The sequence below is a fragment of the Etheostoma spectabile genome, chromosome 22 (assembly GCF_008692095.1).
Source record: "Etheostoma spectabile isolate EspeVRDwgs_2016 chromosome 22, UIUC_Espe_1.0, whole genome shotgun sequence".
Classification (NCBI taxonomy): domain Eukaryota; kingdom Metazoa; phylum Chordata; class Actinopteri; order Perciformes; family Percidae; genus Etheostoma; species Etheostoma spectabile.
In genome coordinates, this window is record NC_045754.1 from 21,518,679 (window position 1) to 21,543,054 (window position 24,376).

The 24,376-nt window shown below is 42.5% G+C and overlaps 1 protein-coding gene across 1 annotated transcript in view; it reads left to right on the forward strand.

Moving 5' to 3' along the window:
- Positions 1–23,552, forward strand: part of LOC116672026 (partitioning defective 3 homolog) — a 398,621-nt gene extending 375,069 nt beyond the window's left edge. The window contains 3 exon segments of the mRNA XM_032503572.1: positions 2,951–3,071; positions 13,274–13,401; positions 19,575–23,552. Of these exon segments, the coding sequence (XP_032359463.1) occupies positions 2,951–3,071; positions 13,274–13,401; positions 19,575–20,004 (679 nt within the window). The 3' untranslated portion in view covers positions 20,005–23,552.
- The last annotated feature ends 824 nt before the right edge of the window (positions 23,553–24,376 follow it).

Below are 24,376 nucleotides of genomic sequence, written 5' to 3' on the forward strand. Positions count from 1 at the left end.
CGTTACAGTCGCAAACACATGAAGATACTGGCTGTGAAAAGGATGTGGCATATGGATACTTTATCTGCGTGTTTTTTAATTACCTTACGGGCGGTATCCCATTTTCTGTTGACACGCATTTTTAACGCGGGCTTTTGGGGTGAACAAAAACATCACTGGGGCTAAGCCCTGCAACCTCATACGATCATGATGCAGAAAGCCTGCCTGTAACCGAATACACTTACACAACCTGTGACCTTTTCCCTTATGCACAAACACATGGCTTATTGCAAACTGATGATCAGCACTCATTCATATTCCTTCACACCTTTCTATTGCTTGATAGTGATACATATTCATCCAAATTGCTGATGTAAATTACCACTAGTTTTTCCCCCCAATCTTTTCTTGCAGCTCTTGTTTTTCAGGCCCATTACAGACAATGTATTCACAGGGGAATTTATAAGCGGTGACAGAAGATGCATCGGCAATGATCATGCTGACTAATTACACGTTGAGGGGTCCAAGCATTGGGGAGCTCTCAGGGAAGGCGGCCGAATCCATCTTCTTTATGTATGGCGACAGGCCTGTACTGGCTGTCACAGTGATAGTTGTGCCTCTTTGGGCTTTATTCCGGCTCTTCCCCAGTGCTTAGCTTTCCAGCTCTATTTTTTTACCATATGAATATATTTACACTGGAGAATTCCAGGGAGTGTTTTCCAAGAATCCCATGGTGGCTGGGGGACCAAGAGGAGAAGCCCTTGCAGATAATCTAGGCCTCCTTTGAACTGCCATGCCCACCCGCCCCCCCTCACACCCCTGCTCCCAGTCCCTCTACGATGCAATTTCCATTCGAACAATATATTGAAGTGCCTTGCTGCTAGTTCTTCAATTTGATGGAAATCTTGTCTTTGTTGATTTCCTATTCCACTCCCCAGAACTTCATACGTCACACACTGGAGCAAAAAATGTGGTAATATGCTTATTGATGCTTTTATGGGTGAAAGAAGGGCAATATGTCCTATTGTGTAGGAAGTGTATATGGACTCAAGCAGTGTTGTTTATAGCCTGGGTTGTGGCCCCTTTTCTGGATCCCCAGCTGGCTCCCAAAGCCCCCTCTGGTTTTCCTAGCCCAGTGGTGCACGTTTGAGATGCTGAGCACTGACCCTCCCTGTAGGGTCAAAGAGAAAAATTTTACGAGGCTGTTTGTTTCGGAGTCAGCCTGATCTTCTCTTTGCCCGGCCTCAGGGATTAAACTAATTGCATGCGTTGGACTTCCCAGATCTATGGTTGGTCTTTTCCCACCCGTTACAGTCTCATCAAACCTCTCTCTCAAGCAGAGAAGATGACATATACTGCATTGCAATGTATATGAGCAGCCGTTTATTTAGGAAATAGGAAAAAATTAATTCAGAATTGCACGTTTTTTCTTATGCTTCTCAATTTTGTGCTGTGTGAGTGTATGTACATTGTAAGACGCACACACTTTCTCAGAACGTGTCTTTGGGGAAATCTGAAAACATTCATGGTGAGTGGGATTTGAAAATAAACTCAATGTGCATATGCAGTACGTAGCATTGGCAGTCATACAGAGACCGCTGATAATCCCATTCTTTATTAGCTCTGTTTTTTCATACTAACGTTATGACTTTTATTTTCTTTAACATTGCAACCTCTTGCCAATATTAAGAGAACATTGATTTTGTAATGAACAGTATTGGAGGGACTTCATCATCACCCCGCAACCTAGAAGCGTATGCCACCTCACACCTCAATGAGCCACTTAATTGCCCACATCCACATAAAAGGCTTAATGTAGGCTCCCTGCACTCCCACTTACATGAAGCTATGAAAATCAAATGGACTATAACTAATACAATTGATTTTGATCAGGCAGTACGAATAACGTGATCTTTGTGTCTCGCCAAGTGCTATTCAGGGGCCTGCACCGAGATCCGTTCATCCTTTATGAGCTGCTATTTGTTGTGCTTTTAATGATGCTTGATTGGCAGCATGTCCTAGTGCCCATTATCATCGGAAGGTTGTGCTCATTCTAATCTGCAATTATCACCATAATTGCGCCCAGAATCCTCTGGGCCCAAATAAGCAATCACTTCCACCGCTGGCGTGCCACCTGTAAAAGGTCCTCAGGAGGACACAGAAGGACAGGGGAACAGGTCCTGGCAGACTTGGTTTTTTCCATTTCTCTCACATGCTCTTGATTAGCCTTTCTCTTTTTTCAGTCGGCGCCATCCCCGAGAACACCCCTCCTACCTTTATCTCCCTTTCCTTCAGTCACCCTACCCATCGCCTCGCACAAATTCCTAACCTTTGGGACTTTCATCCTAGTGGTATGCATAAGTACAAGCCTATTATCAAGCCGGTTGTCTCAACATAATTATGCATTTTGTCATGTGCTGCCTCTGTAGCTGGTGATAAAAGGAGAGCCTGATTAAGCTGAGGGAAGGCTATTGATTCCTATTGACAGGCCCCTCAAAGCATTTAATGAAGGGGATGTAAATGAGGGTTTTCCACACTGTTTAATGACTGTGCACCATAAAAGGCCAACATTCTTCTGCAGTCTAAAAGGGACATCTATCACTCACAATGGTACACGAGGGACACTTTCAGTTATGGGGATGTTCAGGAGAAGATGGAAAAAAAGAACATTGGCATGTCAGACAGGGATGCAAAAGGGAACCTTAACTGTCAAATCATCAATTCAACATAATTTAGAGAGGTGTTAGGGTGGATAAGTGAATTATTCAGATGTGAAAAAGCATCAGTTACAACAGAGTAATGTGGCAGGTGTTATTTATGATTGAGGGATAGCTGAAAAAGTACCTCCAGATAACTGCTAAAAGAAAAAGATCCATGAAAAGAAATGGAGTCCCACTATCTTACGTCCTTTCTCTCTCTCTCTCTCTCTCTCTCTCTCTCCTCTCTCTCTCTCTCTCTCTCTCTCTCTCAGCAGTCAGATGGCTCCCAGTAACCACGACCGGATACAAAGGCTGAGGAATGAGTTCCAGCAGGCCAGGCATGAGGATGACGTCGATGACCGTAGGCACACCTACAGCTTCAACCAGTCCTGGGTGAGTGTTCGCTAGGCGCCGCGCTCCATCAGAGTGGCACTGAGCTGCACAGACCAAGATAAACACACTCTAAAATACCCTAAACTCAGACCTCTTAAGGGTGATTCCCCATGATGCACCGCTGGACTCTCCAAAGCCACAAGCTGCTTAATGGATTTCCCACACTCAAATAGTTTTCTTCCTGAATCTTATTTATTTGAGTATCTACTTGTGACATGACCTTACTTGGGTCAGAGTTGTGCACTACTCTGTAACACAGCATAATAATTACATTGGGTTTTTAGCAACACGCACAAACAGATCAAGATTTCAGTATTTCATTGTTGCTACAAATTAAAAAATGCATTTGTTTTTGGTATTCTCTTGATCGCTATAGCTATTACCCAGTTAATTTCATCACATATACAGTATATACAAATATATACAAATATATACATAGATACATATTTATATATATATATATATATATATATACATATATTAAAGTATACATTTTATTCTTTTAAACTGATGTTTTTGATGCAAGGTGAAAAAACAACACTGAGCATGTGAATTCCTTTTTGGACCGTCAGTGTTGTACGACTAACTTAACTATCTGACTCATGTCGCGAAAACTTGTCCTAACTTCTGTCAAAATTTATTTGACTAATTTCTAAGTCCCGGACAGGAAGGAGGAGGAGAACAAGGGGAACATTCGATGGCAAGTGACTATTCGGGACTTTAAGGCAAAGTAAGGGGAGAGAAATTGAAGCCAGACAGGCGCACTGTTCATTTTCATTTCCATTACACTTGATTAAAGGGATTTTTCAATTACGAGTTTTTAAATTAGAATTTGAGAGTTGTTTTAAGCCGTTCCCCTCTTCCATGATTGATCTGTACCAACAATGGGATTTACTCCTCATAATTGGGAAAATGTAATCAAGTTAATGTTCTTAGTTAATTCATTCAGACCTGATCTCATATTCCTTCCTGCTGTGCAACTGCGCCTAGACTTTAAGTAAGGAAACACTTTCATCTTTTCACATACTCTATTATATTTCTGACGATCTTAACAAGTGCTGCTACTACTTAACTCAAACTTCTCACTTTATTAGGAGTGATATAACTCATTGGTTGACACTTTGTTTAAGGTCATACATCCTCTTATTTTTTAAAGGTCCCATGGCATGAAACTTTCACTTTATGAGTTTTTTTTCTTAATGTGAGTTCCCCCAGCCTGCCTCTGGTCCCCCAGTGGCTAGAAATGGTGATAGGTGTAAACCGAGCCCTGGGTATCCTGCTCTGCTTTTGAGAAAATGAAAGCTCAGATGGTCCGATCTGAGGTCATAATGGGCATAGTTAGCTTCCCTTTCTCTGCTTTTCCCTCTCAGAGAATTTGGCCCACCCATGAGAGAGAGACATCATGGCTTTCAAACGAGCAAAGTGGCAGTTGGTCAAGGCCACATACCCCAGCCTCCACCTTGCCCCTTCTCTCCTCCTCAAAAGCTACAGACTCAGAAATGGCACATAGTAAGGAAAGCTCATTGTGGGACTGGCTCTAGTGGCTGGAATTCTGCACCAAGGTTGAATTTTGGGAAAGAGACTTCAGATATGGTATCAGGGGACCACTAAGGTCTATATAAAAGAGACTTCAGATACAGTATTAGGGGACCACTAAGGTCTATATAAAAGAGACTTCAGATACAGTATTAGGGGACCACTAAGGTCTATATAAAAGAGACTTCAGATACAGTAATCAGGGACAACTAAGGTCTATATAAAAGAGACTTCAGATACAGTATTAGGGACCACTAAGGTCTATATAAAAGAGACTTCAGATACAGTATTCGGGGACCACTAAGGTCTATATAAAAGAGACTTCAGATACAGTATTAGGGGACCACTAAGGTCTATATAAAAGCATCCATAGAGCACCATGTCATGGGACCTTTAACTATAACCAAATAATAATCACCCAAACCCGTATAATCAAGCAGGAAGAAGTTAGAGGTTCAATATTTCTACGGTTTAATGGCTTGAGACAGACATAGCTTATTTTGTCCTGTGACCTTCCTGACCTGGTTCTGGGGGAAATATGGCTAATTGTTACACCAAGCAGAGCTATTTTTGAAATTATGGGTTGGAAGTTCAGACCTTGAAAGTTAAAATAGTTGGCATCCAACTATTAGTGTCAGTATGTCAAAGAAATTGGTTTGGCATGGAGGTCTGACGTGGTAGGGATCCTTTGCTGTTCTTCCTCTTGTCTGAATGAGTTTGGGTTAGATGTAACAGCTCCACTTCACTCCATGTTTTTATACAGAGGAAGGCAGAATTAATTTGCTATGGATTTCCTTTAGTGTTAGTCCTACTGATGGTTGACAATCACTGAAAGTAGACATCTCTCGCCACTGTTTCCTTAATCTCTCTTTCTATTCTCGCTCACAATGTGAGATGTTAACTATTTGTTCAGCACTAAGCAGTCTCCGTCTGTCTCTCTGAGCCTCTGAGCTCCTAATTGCCTGTGATTGTTGACATTGTTGGGCATACCCCCACTACTCCACTGGTAATATGATATAGGGCCAGCCCCAGCGTATTGAAGTCTATTTTATCAGTCCTCTTTTATGTTATTTTAGTCCTGTGAACAAGGATTCACAATAGCAGTCAGAGCTTGTTAGAAAAGATGCAGGCGTACCCATGCTATGTGTTGACACCGATTAGACAAACTCAAGGGAAATCCTGTCTTAGTGTTATTCAAACGAAGGATGGATAGGGCTCTATTCAAGGCAAATGGGGCAACATTTTGATATAAAACCAGAGGAAAGTGTGGAAAGAAGGACAAGGAAGAAAGGTTAAAAATGGGAAATGACGCATTTGGCCATTGGATTTGTTGGTGAAAAGAAGAAAAAGTACAAGGAAAAGTACCAGAAATGTACAAGCATTGTTAAAAATACACTGGAGAAATGCACTTTTATTCTTCACTTGCAGTTTCTATTTTAACTGCATATTTTTGAACTAATTATGAAACTAAAAACTACATGTAATTTGACCCACTTTGAAAAACAACCTCGTGGCTGTGTTCTGTTCTGACTTTTGAAGGACACTTTTTTTATTTTATTTTTCTTTACAGAAAGTGATAACTCTTCCTTTTTTACAATGGATTTGGTTTTGAGTCATTGTTTAAATTTGTCCGCAGTGATGAAAGTAAAACATCTGAGACACTCAAAACACTACAGTGAATGTAACCATGAAAAAGCGAGACGCTTGAGAAGACAGTTAAACGTCTACCACTTCAAAGTCTGCAACACTGCACTTTGATGCACGTTGTCCCTGATTACACAAGCTTACGTAGGACTGTAATGGCTTCCACACAGATCTACAAGCCAGGACAGGAGCGGCTGCTGACATCTCAAGGCATGGCTCGGTTGTTATATTTATAAATGTATAGCAGAACCATCTCAGATTTGCTGTTCAGAAAACAATCTCACCCTAATTTAGTAGCTGGAGTTTTTTCGGTCACATTGATCGTCATCAGCAAATTGTGTCTGCCCAGTTGCCGTGGAAATTGAAATGTAATTTGAATGATCGAAAGCTACATGACAGCTCTGTATAGGTGAGACTGTTTTCAGGCTTGAAGAATTAACTTTGAATTTCAACTAAAGCTGGTACGGACTGTATGGACTGTACGATTAAGCCAGATGTTATGGCCAGTTTGGTTGCCACCGACAACGACCTGGCACTCAGACAATCTGTTGGATTTCTGGCATGTCAGACATTTCAATCAGGAGAGACTTGTTTGCAGATATGCAGAGGTTTATTGTAATAAGCATAATAATATGTATAGTCTTTGGAGCTTAGACTCCATCATTATAGAATAATTTGTAAAAGGGGTAAGGAAGCCAAGACAATCCCCCCCGATGGAGTCAAGACACTAAGGGTGGCGGCGAAGGAACCCAAGACCAGACCGAAGGAGTCAACGGAGCGTCCTACAGGAGGAAGACCCAGGGTGCCTTTGGGTGACGATGACTGGTAGGCGGAAGGGGAGGAAGACCTAGGGTGCCTTTGGGTGACGATGACTGGAGGCGGAAGAGGAGGAAGACCTAGGGTGCCTTTGGGTGACGATGACTGGAGGTGGAAGGGGAGGAAGACCTAGGGTGCCTTTGGGTGACGATGACTGGAGGTGGAAGGGGAGGAAGATCTAGGGTGCCTTTGGGTTACGATGACTGGAGGTGGAAGGGGAGGAAGACCTAGGGTGCCTTTGGGTGACGATGACTGGAGGTGGAAGGGGAGGTGGTGGGTTTGCCTGAAATGACAGCTGAGAGCAGCAGGGAGAGAAACAGATTTAAAGCAGGGTTCTGACGCTGTGATTGGCCCTTGGAATTCGTGGCTGATTCTGATTGGTTTAACAGGAAGGTGAACGCCTCCAACAGGTGATTTGTTTTAGGAAGAGAGCAGTTTCTAGTGTTAGGTCTTCCTGAAAGAAAGCTACATTTTGGTCGGCTGTTATCCATTATGAGCTGTAGTGTTTTACATACATTGTGTTTTACACAATAAAACATGGCAGTCAGACCGGAGTGTCTGCATCTTCCAGACACCTGGGGCTCAATATGAAGAATATGTACAAGAAAATGATTATGAGAATCAGTGTTGGAAGTAACGCATTGCAAAAGTTACAGGAATGCATTCCGTTTTGCTGTAACGCAGTGATATAACACATTTCTAATAATATTTTGGTAAAATTATACCCGTTACAATCTCAGTAACGTGAGCTACAACACATTTTAACCCAAAATTTAGTGTGTTCTGTTTTTTTAAGAATTCACCAACACATTTCGGCTCATTAAAAAAAGTCTGAGTGTTATTTCCTGTTGCTGTATTCATTGATTGAGGTGACTTCAGAGATTGATTCTACATTTGCGAGATGGACATACTCCTTATTTAGGAGTTATTATTGAGGCGAGCTGCTGCTCTGTCTCTGTTCCCGTGGTCAGAGCCAGAACCAGAAACAGGTGACAGACGTCAGTGCGGTGGAAAGTAACTGTACCATACTTCAGTACAATTGAAAGGTACTTTTAATTGAGTATTTCCATTTTCTCCTACTTTATACTTCTACTTCACTACAATTCAATCAATAAATAAGATAAAATGGGAAATTACAGTGTTGCAGCAGCAACATCCATCACACAAATAAATATCTATATCTATCTAATACAGAGTCAAGTACTGTATGTTTTACTTCACCATTTGTTTGATAGCTTTAGTTACTTAGCAGATTCAGATTAACAATTTAGCATATTATGAATAAATTATGATGTAGGCCTATTAAAGAGGATAAAGATAAGACTTTGTTGGTCCCGTGATGAAATTCACAAGCTAGGTATACTACCGCGGTTCTTTTAGTGAAAGTAACTCAAACGTGCTCATAACTTGCCCAACACTGATGATGATTAGGACCAGGTACAGAGGAGGCATATGGAGCAGCTTGAGGTGTGATGCTCCCTCCCTTTGAGTTGGACCACTGGCTCGTCTCTAGGGTGTTGGACACTGAGTTCAGCTGTGTCTGCTTTGTGCGCCTGTCATGACAATGCCGAGGTCAGTCCTCCAACCCCCGACTTCTTAATAGAATAATGATCAGGACACGAGACGGCCTGTCTATCACGTAGCCCCCAAGCTGGCACACACAATCAGAGCTGGCATGTTTTCTCTCCGTCCTTCCCTTCTGCTCTGTGAGAGGGGATTTCCAGATGTTCATCATAAAGAGCTATGCATTTTCCAAAGAGTTGCTTTTTTCTCTCTGGCTCTCTGTCTGCGGCAATAAAATCAATTTGTGCTTTTGGGTTCGAACGGCAATGAGCATGACCACACAGAGGAGCGTGAGCGCCATGCTGGTACCTTTGATCAAACACACCATCAGCAGCCTGGAAAGCCCTTATTTATGGGAATTCTTTTCATTTGTATTATCGCTCCATCTGCTGCTACCGGATACATGCGTCTACAAGCATTTGTTGTGTTTATGCAATCTTGGGTTACTCTGAATATGGGGCTTTCATGTTTCTGTGTGTTCGATTGTGTACAGCTAACCTCTTTCTATGTGATCATGTGAAGAATAAGCCACTTTTAGCCGCAGTCACTTGACTTCCCAGGCGCTCTGTGCCATGGCAGTGTGTGAGCCTTTGGCTGAAACCAGTCTGTAATCAGTCACACAATACATGGAATGGATTGTGTGATGCTGCCAAGCAGAGCTGTATGTAGGATGTTTAACAAAGTCATTTTGTCTATAATTGCATGTACTTTCAAGTGAATGATTGAAACAAGAATAGTCATTCTCACACATATTGTCGCACAGTAATTGTGTTTAAAGGCAAGCAGGTTGATTCTGCAAGCTATGTTTCACACTTTGACAGACCTCAAGAGACCAAAGAAGAGGACCATAACATACTGTAATAAGCAAGGATCAATAACCAATAAACCAATAAGGATCTGTGAGGCTTATTTACAGTGCTGAGAGGATTCTCTTTCTATAAGATGCATCTTACACATGTAGACTCATTCATGTCATTGGCCTCTTGCTATCTCAATCACCAACAAATACCATGACTGTCTTTTTGAACCACAGCTGGTTATGCCGATTATTACGATTGTGATTGAGCTTTTATCGAGCGTTTTTCCACTAACGCTCTCTGTCAAGCCTGCATGGGTGAATTATGGATATTGCTGTTCACTGTTGTGCATGTAGCAAGCATGGTTTATTGATCTTGTGATTACAACTGCCATAAGTATGAGGACTTGTCAGCACATTTGATCTAACGTATCACAATCATAAAATTATTTAGCTTTTTTCGGGGGGGGGGGGGGATGCAATATTGATGCATTGCATTGTTCAAGACACATCTGCACACAGAGGCCTGTGTGTGCGCATAGTATGCATGCCTTCACACAATATACACATACTGTGTGTGTGTGTGTGTGTGTGTGTGTGTGTGTGTGTGTGTGTGTGTGTGTTCAGGAGAGGAGAACAAAGTGATTAAACTCCTCTTGTGTAGACATAATAATACATTTCAGCACTATTACCCCACACATTCATCCACACAGTTATCTTCACAATAAAAGATAAGACTCTAACATTTTGTCCTGCTATTTGTACATGCTGTGGAGTCCTTAAGTGATATGGAGATAACCAACTCAACCATTCACCATGGTTTCCTGGGCTTGGGACTGGGAAATAGCAGACCACACTGCTTGCTCTCAGATGGATACTACGCCCGGAGCTACACACCCCGGCGACCACAAATGAACTGGGCTAGCTTATAATAAATTGGCGGAATTGGGTCGAGGACTTTAAGAGAGCATCATTATCCAACTGTGTATCAGGATGTGGTCTTTCACTACCATTTTCTCACTTTCTTTTTGTTCTGTTTGCCCATTAGCAACTTAAATGTCTTCCATATGTTTGTGTGTACAGCACAGAAAACTGTTCTCTATGTGGTGGGCTACAAACAGCACCAAGCGGAGTGTGGGCGATAAAGCCATATGTCAGTGCTGCTGACCCATCACAGCAACCTGCTTTGATATCGGAAAGGTCCGTGACTAGCTCTAAATCAGGAAATATTACACCTTGGAACATTAAAAGCTCAACGCTTTCCCAGCTGCTTTCCTGGTCCCGGATTTTTGATAGCTGCAAATAATTTTCATAATTGTGTTCCCCCGACTCACCCGTCTGTGAACACTTTTATGTTTCAACACGTGGACATTTCTTTTTTCCCCTCCCGCGTTTTCGGGAAAACCCCCCAAGGAAAAAAGGGAGAGGGAAAAAGTGTGCCCCTATTGGGCATCATTTTTTACCCCTTATTGGAATTCCCAAAAGAACAAAGGACGTTCTTTGATTTTTTTCAACAAAGTCTTTTTTTATGGCATGTAAATTTAAAGGCCCAAAATGGAATTTAAACTGTTTCTTCCTGGATAATCCTTACAGGGGCTGATTTTTCTCTGGTATTTTCATGATTTCTTTGGGCATGGCGTTTTCACCTCAAACCCTTTCAGCTTTTTAAACCGGGAAATGGCAAGAAAATCGGATTCTCCCCCTTTCCTTTTAAAACACATTAAAAACTTTTTGGGTGCCCTGACTAATTTTTTCCCCCACCACAAAATTTTCCTTTTCCCCTTACGTTCATCCGATAATTTTGTTTATGTGCTTTACACTTTTGTGAGCCGTGGGGAATGTGTTGTTGCAGCGAAACTCGAAACATATGAGTCCAATTCCCTTCACCCATGTGGAACACTATTACTTTTTAGGACTGGGAGAGCTTGAGAAATGACTTGTTATTAGCACTGAGTGAAATGTAATTGCACTGTTATTGCAGCTGTCCAGGTGAGGAAGAAAGCAGCCATTTCAAGAACATAAGATGTTTCCACGAAGACATTCTAGTGGACAGGCTATCCATCTGCCAACACACCTTTACACCGTCAATCCATTCTGTCATATACTGTTACCACTTTTCTACCACTCGCCCCATAAACACGTACATACAGATTTTCCACATTTAAAAAAAATCTCTTCCCATTTTTTGGCTGCTCTGTTTAAAAACTCAGCTGGCCAGTAAAACCTGCCTACCACATTACCCACCTGCCTACCACATTACCGTCCGGGCCTCATGAAAACTGACACTTGGTCAAGCCACGCTTGCTACACCTCCTCAGCACGCCTCTGTTTAATTGGCTTGTCATGTTCTTTCATCAGCCAGCTCGTTAGTGGTGTGCTAGTGTTGAGGGAGATGAGATCTCCATGTCAACCCCGCCGGTGATCAGACAACAAACACACGCGCGCTGGTGCAGGTTAGTGGTGTGTAGTCAAGTCCCAAATCTGGGAGATGAAGCAGTGGCTGGTGATACTCATGTATATTTTCATGCCTTCAGCATACTAGTTTACTTTGCTCAGAAATACACAGCACACTGCAAAAAAGGGGTGTCTAGAAATAAGATTAAAAACATCCAACAACAACATCCAGTAACTACACGACGCCCCTCTGTCAGTTATGGTCTTAAACCCCCTCCACATCAGATAAACAGTAACCGGGATTGTCCCATCCCGGTTCTGGACGGCTGGAAATCTGTATGAAAGAGACAAGGGGGGGGGTGGGCAGACGTATCTGCCAGAGCAAATTAAACATGAGCCTGGCATATTGTTTGGTTCCAAGGCTAACATCAAACCACTTAAAAAAAAAAAAAAGAATTAAAAAAAAAAGGCATTGTAAGTTTTTTTCAACCATTTTGAATTATTATAAAGTACTGTACACTCGAGAAATGGATTCTCCTGCAAAAAAGGTCTACCTACACAATGGACATTCACTTTTAATGAAAAACATTTATTTATTACAAGAATAAGATCATTCTGAAGCCTTTTCTCTTTTCTGGGTCTTTTTGACACCATCAAGACATTCTCTTACACTTGTAGTTCTACACTAGTAGTGGCTGTTTGATGGATGATTTTGCCAATAGTCCCTTTCAGCTGTTAAGTCATTGGGAGATGTGTTGAACTGATTAGAACTCATCAGGAATTTATTCTGGCTGTGGTTGCAAGAGACACGTGGTATCCGAGACTGCAGGTTAAACTGGACTTTTAAGCTTTAAAGTGACTTAAAACTTGCTAGCCAAGCAGCATTGAGGCTACATATAATGCTATTATAATACAACAGACTCACTTTGTGATACTGGTACACTTCAAGGAGAACATCTGCTGTTTTGAACATGAAAATGTCAAAACCTTTTTTCAATTTTCTTCAGAGAAATATTCTCATTTTCTGGCCTATATGGTTATTTTAAATCTTTTGTATATTGCTGTCGATCTGCATTAAGAATGTTAGTACAAACGGTTCTTTCTGGTATTCTAGTAAACACAGGATTTGTAATTGATCGAGAGATTGTACTTTGGTGAATTATGCCTTTTTAAAAAAGTATCAGGGGACCTTTCATCTACTGGCACAGGTGCATTTTTCAGTGCCATTGTCATCAAGGAATCACACCTACTTACCGCCTGTTCCCTGAGCGTAGCCCAACACACAGGAGGTATCACACTGCCAAAGCACCTGCTGTGCTGAGGGAAATATATTCCATTATCTAAGTGTGCGTGTTGTTCTATTTCCAGATTTCTGTCCAAAGATAGAAATGTCAACCATGTTACTGTCATAACTGCGCGTAGTTTGACTTGTGCCATGTGGTGGATGTCACAGGTCAGCAACGGGACGGAGACGCTGAGCGGACGCCATTCGGTAACAGTCGAGACTCAGGTCCAGAAACAGCAGCAGGAGGATCGAGATGGTTTCCAACAAGCGCAGAGACAGTACAACTCCCTGCCACGGTGAGACCGCCGCTCCCTTCCCCCTGTCTTTATTCCATTTGTCTGTCTCTTTCCGTCCTCCTCTCTCCCTCCCCTCACTGCAACTTATCACGTTCTGTTTGCCCTTTCTCGACCTCTTCATTTGGCCTTTTCCAATTTCCATCAATTTCTTTTCCTCATAATTGTGCCTTTACCCTTTTTTTGCCACACTTCGTATCCCTTTGGTTAAAAACACCACAAAGCCACTTTTAACTCATCTCCAGACATTCAAATGATTCTTAGCAAAACTATTTGAATAAAATCATTTAATGTGATCGCTTGGAATTATTCGACTGATGTTCACTTTCATTAAGTCACTGTTGACCCTGAAAAAGTGATGACTTTGTCGCAGGCATCACCCCCCCCCCCCTTCTCCAACACTTCCAGTATGATGAATAACAGCTCCAACATTATTTCTTCATTTGCTCTTGGCAATCTTTTACACAGCTTGAGTCCAGAGCTCCAACCGTTGCTCTTCATCTTCTCCATCTTCATGTTTCGATACTTTTGCATATTTTTCGAAGAGATGCCACTGAAGTTTACCATATCTTCCATCTCGAGGTCTTGGGGTTTGGGAGACACTTTAGTATCAATATTTGTATTTCCTGCCTTCACTCAGTACGTGTGTATCTGTGCCTTCATCAGTCCTCTGAAGCTCTCTAATTGCACATTAGTAAATTTAAATTGCAAAGCTACCCCTTGCTGGTGGAACATTTTCACATTGTAAACGTCTTACAGAGAGAAAGTCTCCAACGACACAAATTCTTTCTCAAATTCTCAAATACTTTATCTGACTGACACGGGGAGTTAAAATTAGTAATGAAACAAACATAATTTCCTCTCCCTGTTAAATATTTCCTCATGGGAAACAATCCAATGTGAACTTTATTGTATTGTGAAATGTACAGTATGTTCTAAAATGTTGATAGTGAAGTCCGATTTATTTAAGTTTTGCTGCCAGTTTAAACACAGCCGTAACACTTAAGGTGTGTGTATGGATGGGTGTGTCTGTCTGTGTGTGTGTGTCTGTGGTCTTTTAATTGTCTTTGCCAGAGTAACTCTGCTCTCCTGTGATTTTCATTCCTCTCTGCACAAATAGCAATCATTTCTTCATAGGCATCCTCTTTTGCTTTGCTGTCTCTGAACAGTCACTATCGGGTCGATTAAAACATGTTCCTGTCCATAGCTATGGATTTTCGGTCCACATGGACGCATAATCAATGTGGTCTGTAAAAGCCAGACCGATCTGTGCATTCACTTCATAGGTGTTATCTGCTGGCATCTCATGTGATGTGACAGTTGCCTCCAGCCCTCCCTTCTCACTGAGTTCCTTCTCCTGGGAAAGTTGGTCTGGCCGGCCCACAAGCCAGGCGAGGATGGCCTTTGATATGCATTCCTCTCATAATCACGTAGCGTCTTCTAGCAAAGAGTCGCATGAGCTCAGGCTTGACGTTTGACCCCAGCTAAAGCTTTTTGGAGCTTGTGTCTCGGCACAGCTCCTCATTAAAGAGCTAAAGTCTTACATCCCCAGATTAATAACCACTATTCCCTCAAACTCCAATCACCTCTCTTTTGGAACCCCTTCATCCTGTCCTTCTCTTCCAAAACAGGAAGCATGAGCAGTCAGCCGTTCAGCCTGAAGGGGACATTCCCTCACAAAAAAAAAAAAAACTCCTTCCCAAAGAGATTCCAGGAGAGGCCATGGTAGCTGGTTATCTGATGACGGCCAGGCTTAGCTAGCTGTCTGGGATGTGAGGATTGGAAGGGCCCTAATGAAGGCTTGTTGTCCGAGCAGGATTAGCGGTGACAGGCAGTGGAGGGCGAGAGGGGCCAGGAGAGGAACGAGTGTGTTAGTAGGAAAGAGAGACCACTGATTAGCCTGAAAGTAGTCTTGCTTTGCCAGACCTTCCTCCACAACGCCGCAGAGCTGCTGCGGAGGGTCTGGCTAGTCCACACTGCATTCTTGGATGGGAGAAAATAGTGCTCTGGTTTATTGGCATTTCTTTAAACCAATCACCATTGTCATGGGCTGCGCTAAGCACGATGCCGCTGGAAAATCTACTCGGGAAGGAACATGTTATGGTGGAACATAACTAGATCTGATTTGACTAAAACTAAAAAAGTTTTTTTTTCAACAGAGAACTCTGATTTGACAGATAGTTTAGCTAGGTGTCTGGATTTATCCTGCAGAGATCTGAAGAGCACTTTACCATAGTCCTCATAAATCCACCAGAGTTTGGAATCCCCACACAAAGGAAGCGTTAGGTAGTGGAAATCCTTTCTGGCGACAAACACACATGAGTGTCAAGAGAACCAGGCCTAAATGAGGCCTGAGTGATCTGCCAGTAGCTCTTCCATCTTTCATTGCACCTCTTGCATTTCGCAGCCAAAACAACATTGTTCCACGCTACAAAGAAAACATTATTCCAGGTTTGTATACAATTTAGATGTATAATATAGCAACAAATGTTGCTATATTGCATGCTTTTGGGGTTTTTCCCCAATCATTTTGTCTCTGTGCATGTGTATGTGTGCTTTCTCCTTCTTCTCATAAACTCTGATTCTTCCCAGCTGCTTTAAAGAAACACAGCGGCCACACATTTTTCTGTGAGCCAACTTCCTGGCTTTGTTTGTTATGTTCTGTCATTCTAAATTTACCCGACTCTTGGCGTGATGTATTTTCCCATCCCCTCCCTCTGTCTATGAAACTAATCTACTTTGTGACATATTCTGGCAAAGGAGTAGAGGTGATAAGAGAACTCACTCCCCTGACGCATCAATCACGATTACATTCCTGTGGAACAATGCCATTTCTTCTCTCTTCTCCTCGCCTCTGAAGACTTCTACCGTCTTCCCTTTTCTACTTTAAAAACTATACGCTCATTCTCGAAACACAGATCGCTGACTCGTGCAACTGGCGCTGCTCTGAATGCCAAGCCGGGGTGTAAAGGCATGGCGGCTCGCCCAGACAGCAAAGCCCAGATATGGAGCATGTGGTGGGGCTCTCTCTGCAGTCTGTCCCTACATCTGCCCCTGCGCCAATTACCCTCATACTTACACATGCTCTACATGCATGCACACACAGAGCGGAACAACAGAACGTGTTTGCGTGCCACATGTACAGTACATAAATGCATACGCATTTGTCCTCCATGCATAAATGTAGACCTACGCAACAAAGGCTCAGACACGGACGTTACAGGGCCATGTGCTTCCGCTCTTCACCTCCCCTTAAATGTTGTGGTCCATAAGGACATCCATTAGGAATGCTGGAATCGTGGGATTCTCATTAGAATTTCAGTCTGGTGGCCATAGAAACAATATGTTCAAAGGGTTGTTGAATTAACTGGCAAGAAAGAAGATATTTATATACATATTTTTCACTATTTGCTTGAAATCCTTATGGTGGATTTATGCCTGATGCAAGGGGTTAAAGTGCCCATATCCTGCTCCTTTTCAGGTTCATAATTGTATTTTGGAGTTGTATCAGAACAGCTTTACATGGTTACATTTTCAAAAAACACCATATTTTTGTTGTACGGCACATTGATGCAGATCCTTTTTCACCCTGTGTGTTTAGGTCTCTGTTTTAGCTCCAGAATGAGACATCTCACTTCTATACTGTCTTTGTTTTTATATTTCGCACATGCAAGATGTACGATCATATCAGCTAGATAACTCTTTCTCCAGCTTTGGTCAGTCCAAGGCCGGATTAGCTGGGAGACTTCTTCCAGACGAGCACCACTTGTGGAATACCTGCAGAACAGGGACAGGAAGTTGTTCTTTTGGAGGTTATGGTCAACTAGTGTGTGTTGTAGCAGTGTTTTGCCATTGAGAACGAGCTAGAATGCTAGCGCTAGCCTTTGCTACGGTTAGCCACCTGGTCTCGGCTAGTGACGTAGAAAGCAGTGCAGATGTTGAACAGTTCACCCGGAGACTGAGGACAGAGGACATTCAGAAAACAATTTTTTTTCCAAGTTTGTAAGCGTGAGGAAGCACCATAGACACAAAATAACACCCCAAATCCCAGAAAAAGTGATTCTTTCATAATATGGGCACATACTAGGTATCTACATTTGGTTTAGTTTTGATCATAGACTCTAAAGATGGACGGCTTGACATATCCCAAAAAGTGAAGCCAAAATAATCTCAACCAGTCACTAGTGGCTGGCTGCGCTTTAGGTCATAACCCCCGACCCATTTATGTTAGCGGATGAGACATGGGCCAAACAAATACTTTAAATTACACATCTTATCATTTTTTCCCAAAGATAGTTTCTGTCATTTTAGGTAGATCTCATCACGCTGATGTACAGTATGTTCATTTTGTATTGTATAAGTTGGTTGTAATTAGTTATTTAATGCCATATAAATGTAGTAAAACACGATTGACAGCTGTGATTGACTTGTGATTGGTAAGGTGGGTGTATGGGCGGGACTTCGATACCGCCTTCGAGCCTGGATATTTTTGCTTCTCATTTGTGCAGGGGTAGGCAGGTGGAGACGTGTCGTCCATCTCTATAGACACTTTATGGCTTTGATTCATAGATGAGCATCAGACTAAATGTGCTACATCCTCTCTGCCACCATCAGGAACTTATCAGAGGAAACAGAAGCAGCCAATCGCAGTTCACCAAGTCACCAAGTAGGATCTCTGTAGCCCAGTGTGTCAGCAAGGGTGAGTCTGGCTGGCTATGTGTGTAGTCTACATAGCAACGAGGTCACCCCCTTAATGTGGAACTATATATCAAGCTTTAGAGAATGTATCTGTTTTACTTTTGGCACAGTCAAATGTATCATCTGTCATTTTTTCCCTGTCAAGCAACACTGGAGTATATACGAAATAATAAAAGAGTATTTAAGGTGGAATTGCTCTCCATTAGGCATGGGCCAGTTGCTGGTTTCAAGGTAAACCCCGGTGTGAAAAGTCACGGTTTAAAACCTCCAACATGTCCTGCCATACCGTTCCTAAGTGTGAGCTGTTTTCCAACCACAGTTTAGAAATCCTTCTCCCTGCCAGTGCCCAGTGTGTTTCAAAATAAAATATATTGTGTTCACTTGAATGTGTTTTTTTTTACCCAGAAATTTCGAAAATAATGCAGTTATAGCTGTCAATGCAATGCCGTAATACTGTGCCGAAGGTTATCACACTATCAGAATCTCATACCGACCAATGCCTATCTCCATTGTGAGGTTTCAGTTTTAGAAAAAAATGAATTTTATGTCAGAAACACAAGTGCTTTGAACAATACATAGCGTGTTGTGTCTTTTGTTCCTGTCAGCCTGTCTGAATGAGACTCGGCCAGCTAGAAATGCAGGCGTTTTGGCCTAAAAGCACGCCGGGCCCCTGTTTCCCTCTGCAGGCTTGTGTGCAGTGAACTCGAAAGCCTTTTAAGCGCACAGTGGGTCAGTGAGGTGTGAATGGGATTTCTCTTAGCACCCCTGACACAAAAGACACTGTCACAGGTCTTCCATTGCAACACGGCCTTAATGGATCCTAATAATGGAGGAGAAGACTCAACACCTGGCAAGACCTCGCAGTTTCCAATGAAAGCTTTACAGAGCCAATTTCCGTAAAAGTGAGCATATGTGGCGGAGGCATGCTGGGGTCTTGGGAGTTTTTCTTTCTATGAGAGATAATATTAGTCCATCTTGGGCCGTCCTGTCAGTGAAGGGGCAGGACGGATAGAAGGCAGTTAACGCCACAAGGCCTGCCATTACTCTGTCTGTGCTGTAAGTGCCCCCGTCTGCATCTCTGAAAAAGTAGTTAAATGGAAGGGAAATGAAAGAAGCCATTTTTCTCAGTGAGGTTTTAACATTTGTGTTTGTTTACAGCGTAGAAGTAATAGTGCTGTGGGCGTTTTAGGCTTCCCCCGTTAGTCTCCTGTCTCTTTAATGTCTTCATGGCACAGATCTCTTTTTGCTCGTGTTGCCTTCAGTGTTTCAACTCAACGACCACATCCCCCTTTTTAATCTCACAACATATAAAAATGGACACATTCCCTCCTGAAGTGCAGTTTCTTTAGAATTCCCCTTCAATAGTGCTGACCCAGAGACCGCTACACTCCTCCTCTGTTCCTTTTAGATTCAAGTACTTTTTAATGGGTCTCACGCAACAGCCCAACTGACCTCTTTACCTGTCTCTGTGTGTTTAGGCAACCTCGTAAGACTCCCAGCACGGTGTCCCAGGACTCATGGGACAAGGTGTACATGCCAGCAGATGGATTCCAGACATCAAAGGAGAACCCTGGCTACTCCAGCAGCCAGGGATCGCGTAACGGCTACCTTGGAACGTCCAACTTCAATGCCCGTGTCCTCTTAGAGACTCAGGAGTTGCTGAGGCAGGAGCAGAGACGCAGAGAGCAGGAGGCCAACAAGGCCAGGCCACCCGCCGCACAGGACACCCCCAGCGGCAGCACCTACGACCACAGCAGAGAGCACCTGCAGGCCTCGGGCTCTTCCGTGGTTCAGGCCCCACCTCAGTCCAAGGGCCCCTACAGACAAGATGTACCCCCGTCGCCCTCTCAGCTCGCAAAGCTCAGCAGGCTTCGGGGCTCAGAGAAAGGGAGACTGTTTTACTCCTGAGACAGTGACAAGGGATTAGAAAACTTTTGGAAGATTAGGACTGATTCTAAGGAGCATTAACATGTACAAAATACTAAGAGGGCAATGAGTTTTTTTAATGAAATGTTGAGATGCAAAGATTTTTATTGAACTGTTGATAGACAATGTTAATATTTAAAGGAAAAAAAGTTTTTTTTAATGATATGAACCATTCATTTTCAAAAAGAAATTATTTCTGATGTTTTACTGTCCAGAATCAAGATCATGTAACTACAGTTTGTGTGTAAGTGCCTTCTGGTTGTAGACATCGGCCCAATTATTCATGTTTTTGGCTCATGATCTGCAGCTTTGACCCATCCATCTGAGACATTTACTAGAGCAGACATCACTTCAGAAGGCAACTGGTTTGGGCCATCACTGCCTCGCCACATCTACCCCCCCATAACCCCCCATAACCCCCCATAACCCCGAGCACAAGCAACACATTCTCACTCCCATCGTGTCAAAAATCAGCGCCTGGTCAAGTGCCTTTGGATTGACGCAGAAAGTGTCCGTTAGCATCATATTTAGACACGTCTGGACTCTTGCCGTCACTTTTTGACGCTTTCAAGACTCGCGTCTGTCTTTGGTATCATATTTAGACGTGCCTGGGGACTATGCGGTTTAACTGACATGCGACACAAGAACGGGGCAGTCAGGTTTAGGAAAAGATCTTGAGTGGCGTTACAAAAAGAGACATAGACATAAACAGGACATTAACCCCGGTCTCTTGGGTAAATGTCCTGTGTTGTTTGACCCATCCACCACCACAACTTACCTACCACAGCATGCTTATTTTTGGTCTTTTCTTACTGTTGTTGCTCTTTATACTTAGTCATTGTACAGCTGCCTATCCTTGATGCGTTCTATTCAGATGCCAAAGGGGGATATTTAACGCTTAGAGCCACTGACCAAGCGTCAGTATTTTAGGAGTTGGCCCAAGACACGGCTCAGGCTTGTTCTTCTACCACTGGCGAGGTCTCAGTTGACACCACGCTTGTGTGAATGAGGCTTATTTTTACTCATGGGGACTTTGTGGAGCACTTAAAAAGTTGAAGGTGAAGTAATAATAATAATAGTGATAACATAAAGTAATAATTCAATCTAGTTCATGTGGGTGTGCAACGACTGTACACGTGTGTGTGTGTGTGTGTGTGTGTGTGTGTGTGTGTGTGTGTGGTGTGTGTGTGTGTGTGTGTGTGTGTGTGTGTGTGTGTGTGTGTGTGTGTGCTAGCAGGCGTCGGTGTGAACAAAGTGTGGAGGTTAAGCACCCTTTTGTGAACTTTGGAGTCCAAACTTTGGTTTTGGGCATGGCCCCCACCCTACAGTTCAGGCAGGGATGTGTCCCCTTTGGTTTTAAATACATACATACAGTATTTCCTCCTTCCAACCCCCTCTTGTATTCAGTATGATAATCCTGAATTCTCTCTGCCTCTGCTGGCAGCGTTATCTCCGTTTTTTTCTCTTCACACAGCCCTCTCAGTGGAGGAAAACAGCTTCAGATCTCCTTTATTCCTACCCTGTCCCGCCTACCCAGGGAACCCAACAGTGTAAATGGGGTCGGCCTTGGGTTAATAATTAATGTTCCTCATTAAAAAGGAATGGGCCCCTTTGTGTGTGTGTGTGTGTGTGTTTGTGTGTATGTTGTCATGTATGGTGAGAAGGACGAAACAGCGAGCCTGCCAGCGTAGCTCTGGCCCCGTCCTTGCCTGCTGTACAATGATTTGGCTGTAACCAAAGCCCGCTGGCCCCTAGGTGTCTGAGTTGTTACTCCCTGAATATTTCATCAGGGTGGTTACACGGGAAACCACATCGGGTCTGCAGTAGATGGCCTCAGTGTGGGACTGCCTCGCCATGGGCTCGATACAATGGAGCTGATTTTGTTTTCTTTTCATGATTATGTCCATTGGTAGAAAAAACCCTCGGGAGCCTTTCCGTCATTCAATCAATAATTACTGGTGCATTTTCAGTGTGTGTGCGATGTGTGTGTGTTTGTGTGTGTGTGTGTGTTACCATCCCTGTAAGAACAAACTTTTGCTTGTCAGATTGAGACTTTTTTTTTTTGCAATGTGAGGCTGTTTTTCTCAAAGGGCAACGGTGAGAATTCCTTTTGGGTTGCAGTAACAATTAGGTTTATATAGATTCAAATTAGTTTATTGGTTTACCATGATTTGTTAATTCATTCATCATTAATCAGATTTTGAAGCCATTTTCCCTTCGTAGATTTGCATGCACTTAAGAAACCAGGTGACGCAGCTCACTGGAGAACACGGTTACTGTGGTAACCTGGTTGTAAATCTGCATTTGATCAGTAGTCTGGTTAACGTGATGTTTATTAAATCACTGGAGAAATCCAACCGTTACCTGGTTTCTTACAGTAAGTGCATGTAAACACACTGCTTTTTGGACCTAGTGCAGGTTTTTAAATTCAACATTTATGCTTATGAAACACACATATGCATTTGTCTAGCCAAACCGGTTATTCCCACAGCCCTGGGTTTAGGATTAAGACCAGAATTGGGATTAAGATCACATTCATGGTTTCTATTATGGCATGCGGTGGTTGGAGTAGGATCTGCAGTATTTCATTGTTGCATTTAAGGTTCCATGGGCCTCACAAGGACATGAAAAAAACGTGTTCTCACAAATAAAAGGGTATGTAAAATACAGTCCAGCAATGTTCTAGTGTGCGTGTGGGTGTGTAGGTGGACATGTGTTTAAGCGTCTGTGAACGCTGCCAGTTACTGGATGCTCCAATATGTCTATGAATATGTCTTGGCAGCCGTATGAACCACTTGGCTGCCGAGTGGGATAAGCGCAGAGGAGTAGGAGGGAGAGGAGATGGGAGGCCTGACCCTGCAGATGAGTCAGTCAATGGAGTAATCACAACTATTCCTCTGAATAGCAGCACAAACAGGAGGTTACCCACAAGGCTCTGCTCCTTTTTGCTGTCTCTTCTTCTCTTCATTTATCTCCTTCATCTGTCAGTTGCTTGTGTTTCTTTGTTTTTTTTTCTGGGGCAGAATCATATTGGGTCTTGTTTGTATGGGGGGGGGGGGTCTTCGTCTGACACAGAAACTGTTTTAAATGATATGCCCATGTTTTATGGGTCTCCATCATGAATTCGGGAGGGGTTCAAGTGCCTGCAATATCTTTTCTCCACATATGCAAATTTGATAATATCCCATAATGCATGTTTATTATTTCTGTTGTGTAGTTAATGTTTTGTGTGCCCCCCTCTGCCACGTGGATTCTTCCCATAAATCTATTGTTTCAGGGGATTTCTTTTTTTTTTTAATCTTGGGAGAAATGAGATATATGTTTTTATTGTTTCATTGTGTTTTTATGACCATCCCTCATTGTATTTTACTATCCACAATATGGTACTATGGTGGTAAAAAAATGACTAATATGTAAGCACAGTGCAATTTTCCTTTTTACAACAGTGTATCATTAAGAGCTGTTTCTGCCATTCTCTGTACATACAATATCATTTTTTTTTTCAATGAATAAATTGAGGGTGGATTCAATTTCTTGTAACAATAATTTCCCTCAATTGTGCTTTAACATTCACAAATGGTTTCTGTTCTTGATAACGCACCAGCGATATAAGATGCATAATTAAAGGCGAGTCATGAAAATCATATTCATTGCTGCTAGACTGCAGGTTTTAAAATATGTAAATGGCCTGTATTTATCTAGCGCTTTTATAGTCTTAACGACTATTCAAAGCACTTTTACGTAATACAGGAACCATTCACACACACATTCATACACTGAGCAATTCATACGCTGCCGTACAAGGTGCCACCTGATCAGCAGACACACACACACACACACACACACACACACACACACACACACACACACACACACACATTTACACTCCGATGGCACAGCATCAGTATTGTTCAGTTACATTTTGTACTAGCATGTGTATAATTTTCTGGATATAAGGTGTGAGTGTGCAACTAATGATTATTTTTATTTACCAATTAAACTACCAATGAATCTACAGTGTCTTGCCCAAGGACACGTAGACATGGTTCTGCAGGGGCCAGGGATTCGAACCACCAGCCTTCCTCCACTGAGCCACAGCCGCCCATATATGCCATTACTGATGTAAGAATTCAGAATGAAATGCAGTTCATTGAATTTTTCCCCATCATAATTACACATTTGGCTTGTGTCTTTCAGATGTACTTAGTTGGACTAAGAAGCCCTAAACGATAAGGTTTCTATTAGTCATCTGGTTTCCAGATCCTTCCCTCAGGCCTTTAAGCTAGAAATGAAATAGAGTTTTTATTAAAAGAAAAGTTCCTTTCATAACTGGAGGAATGTTTAAACAAGTTGA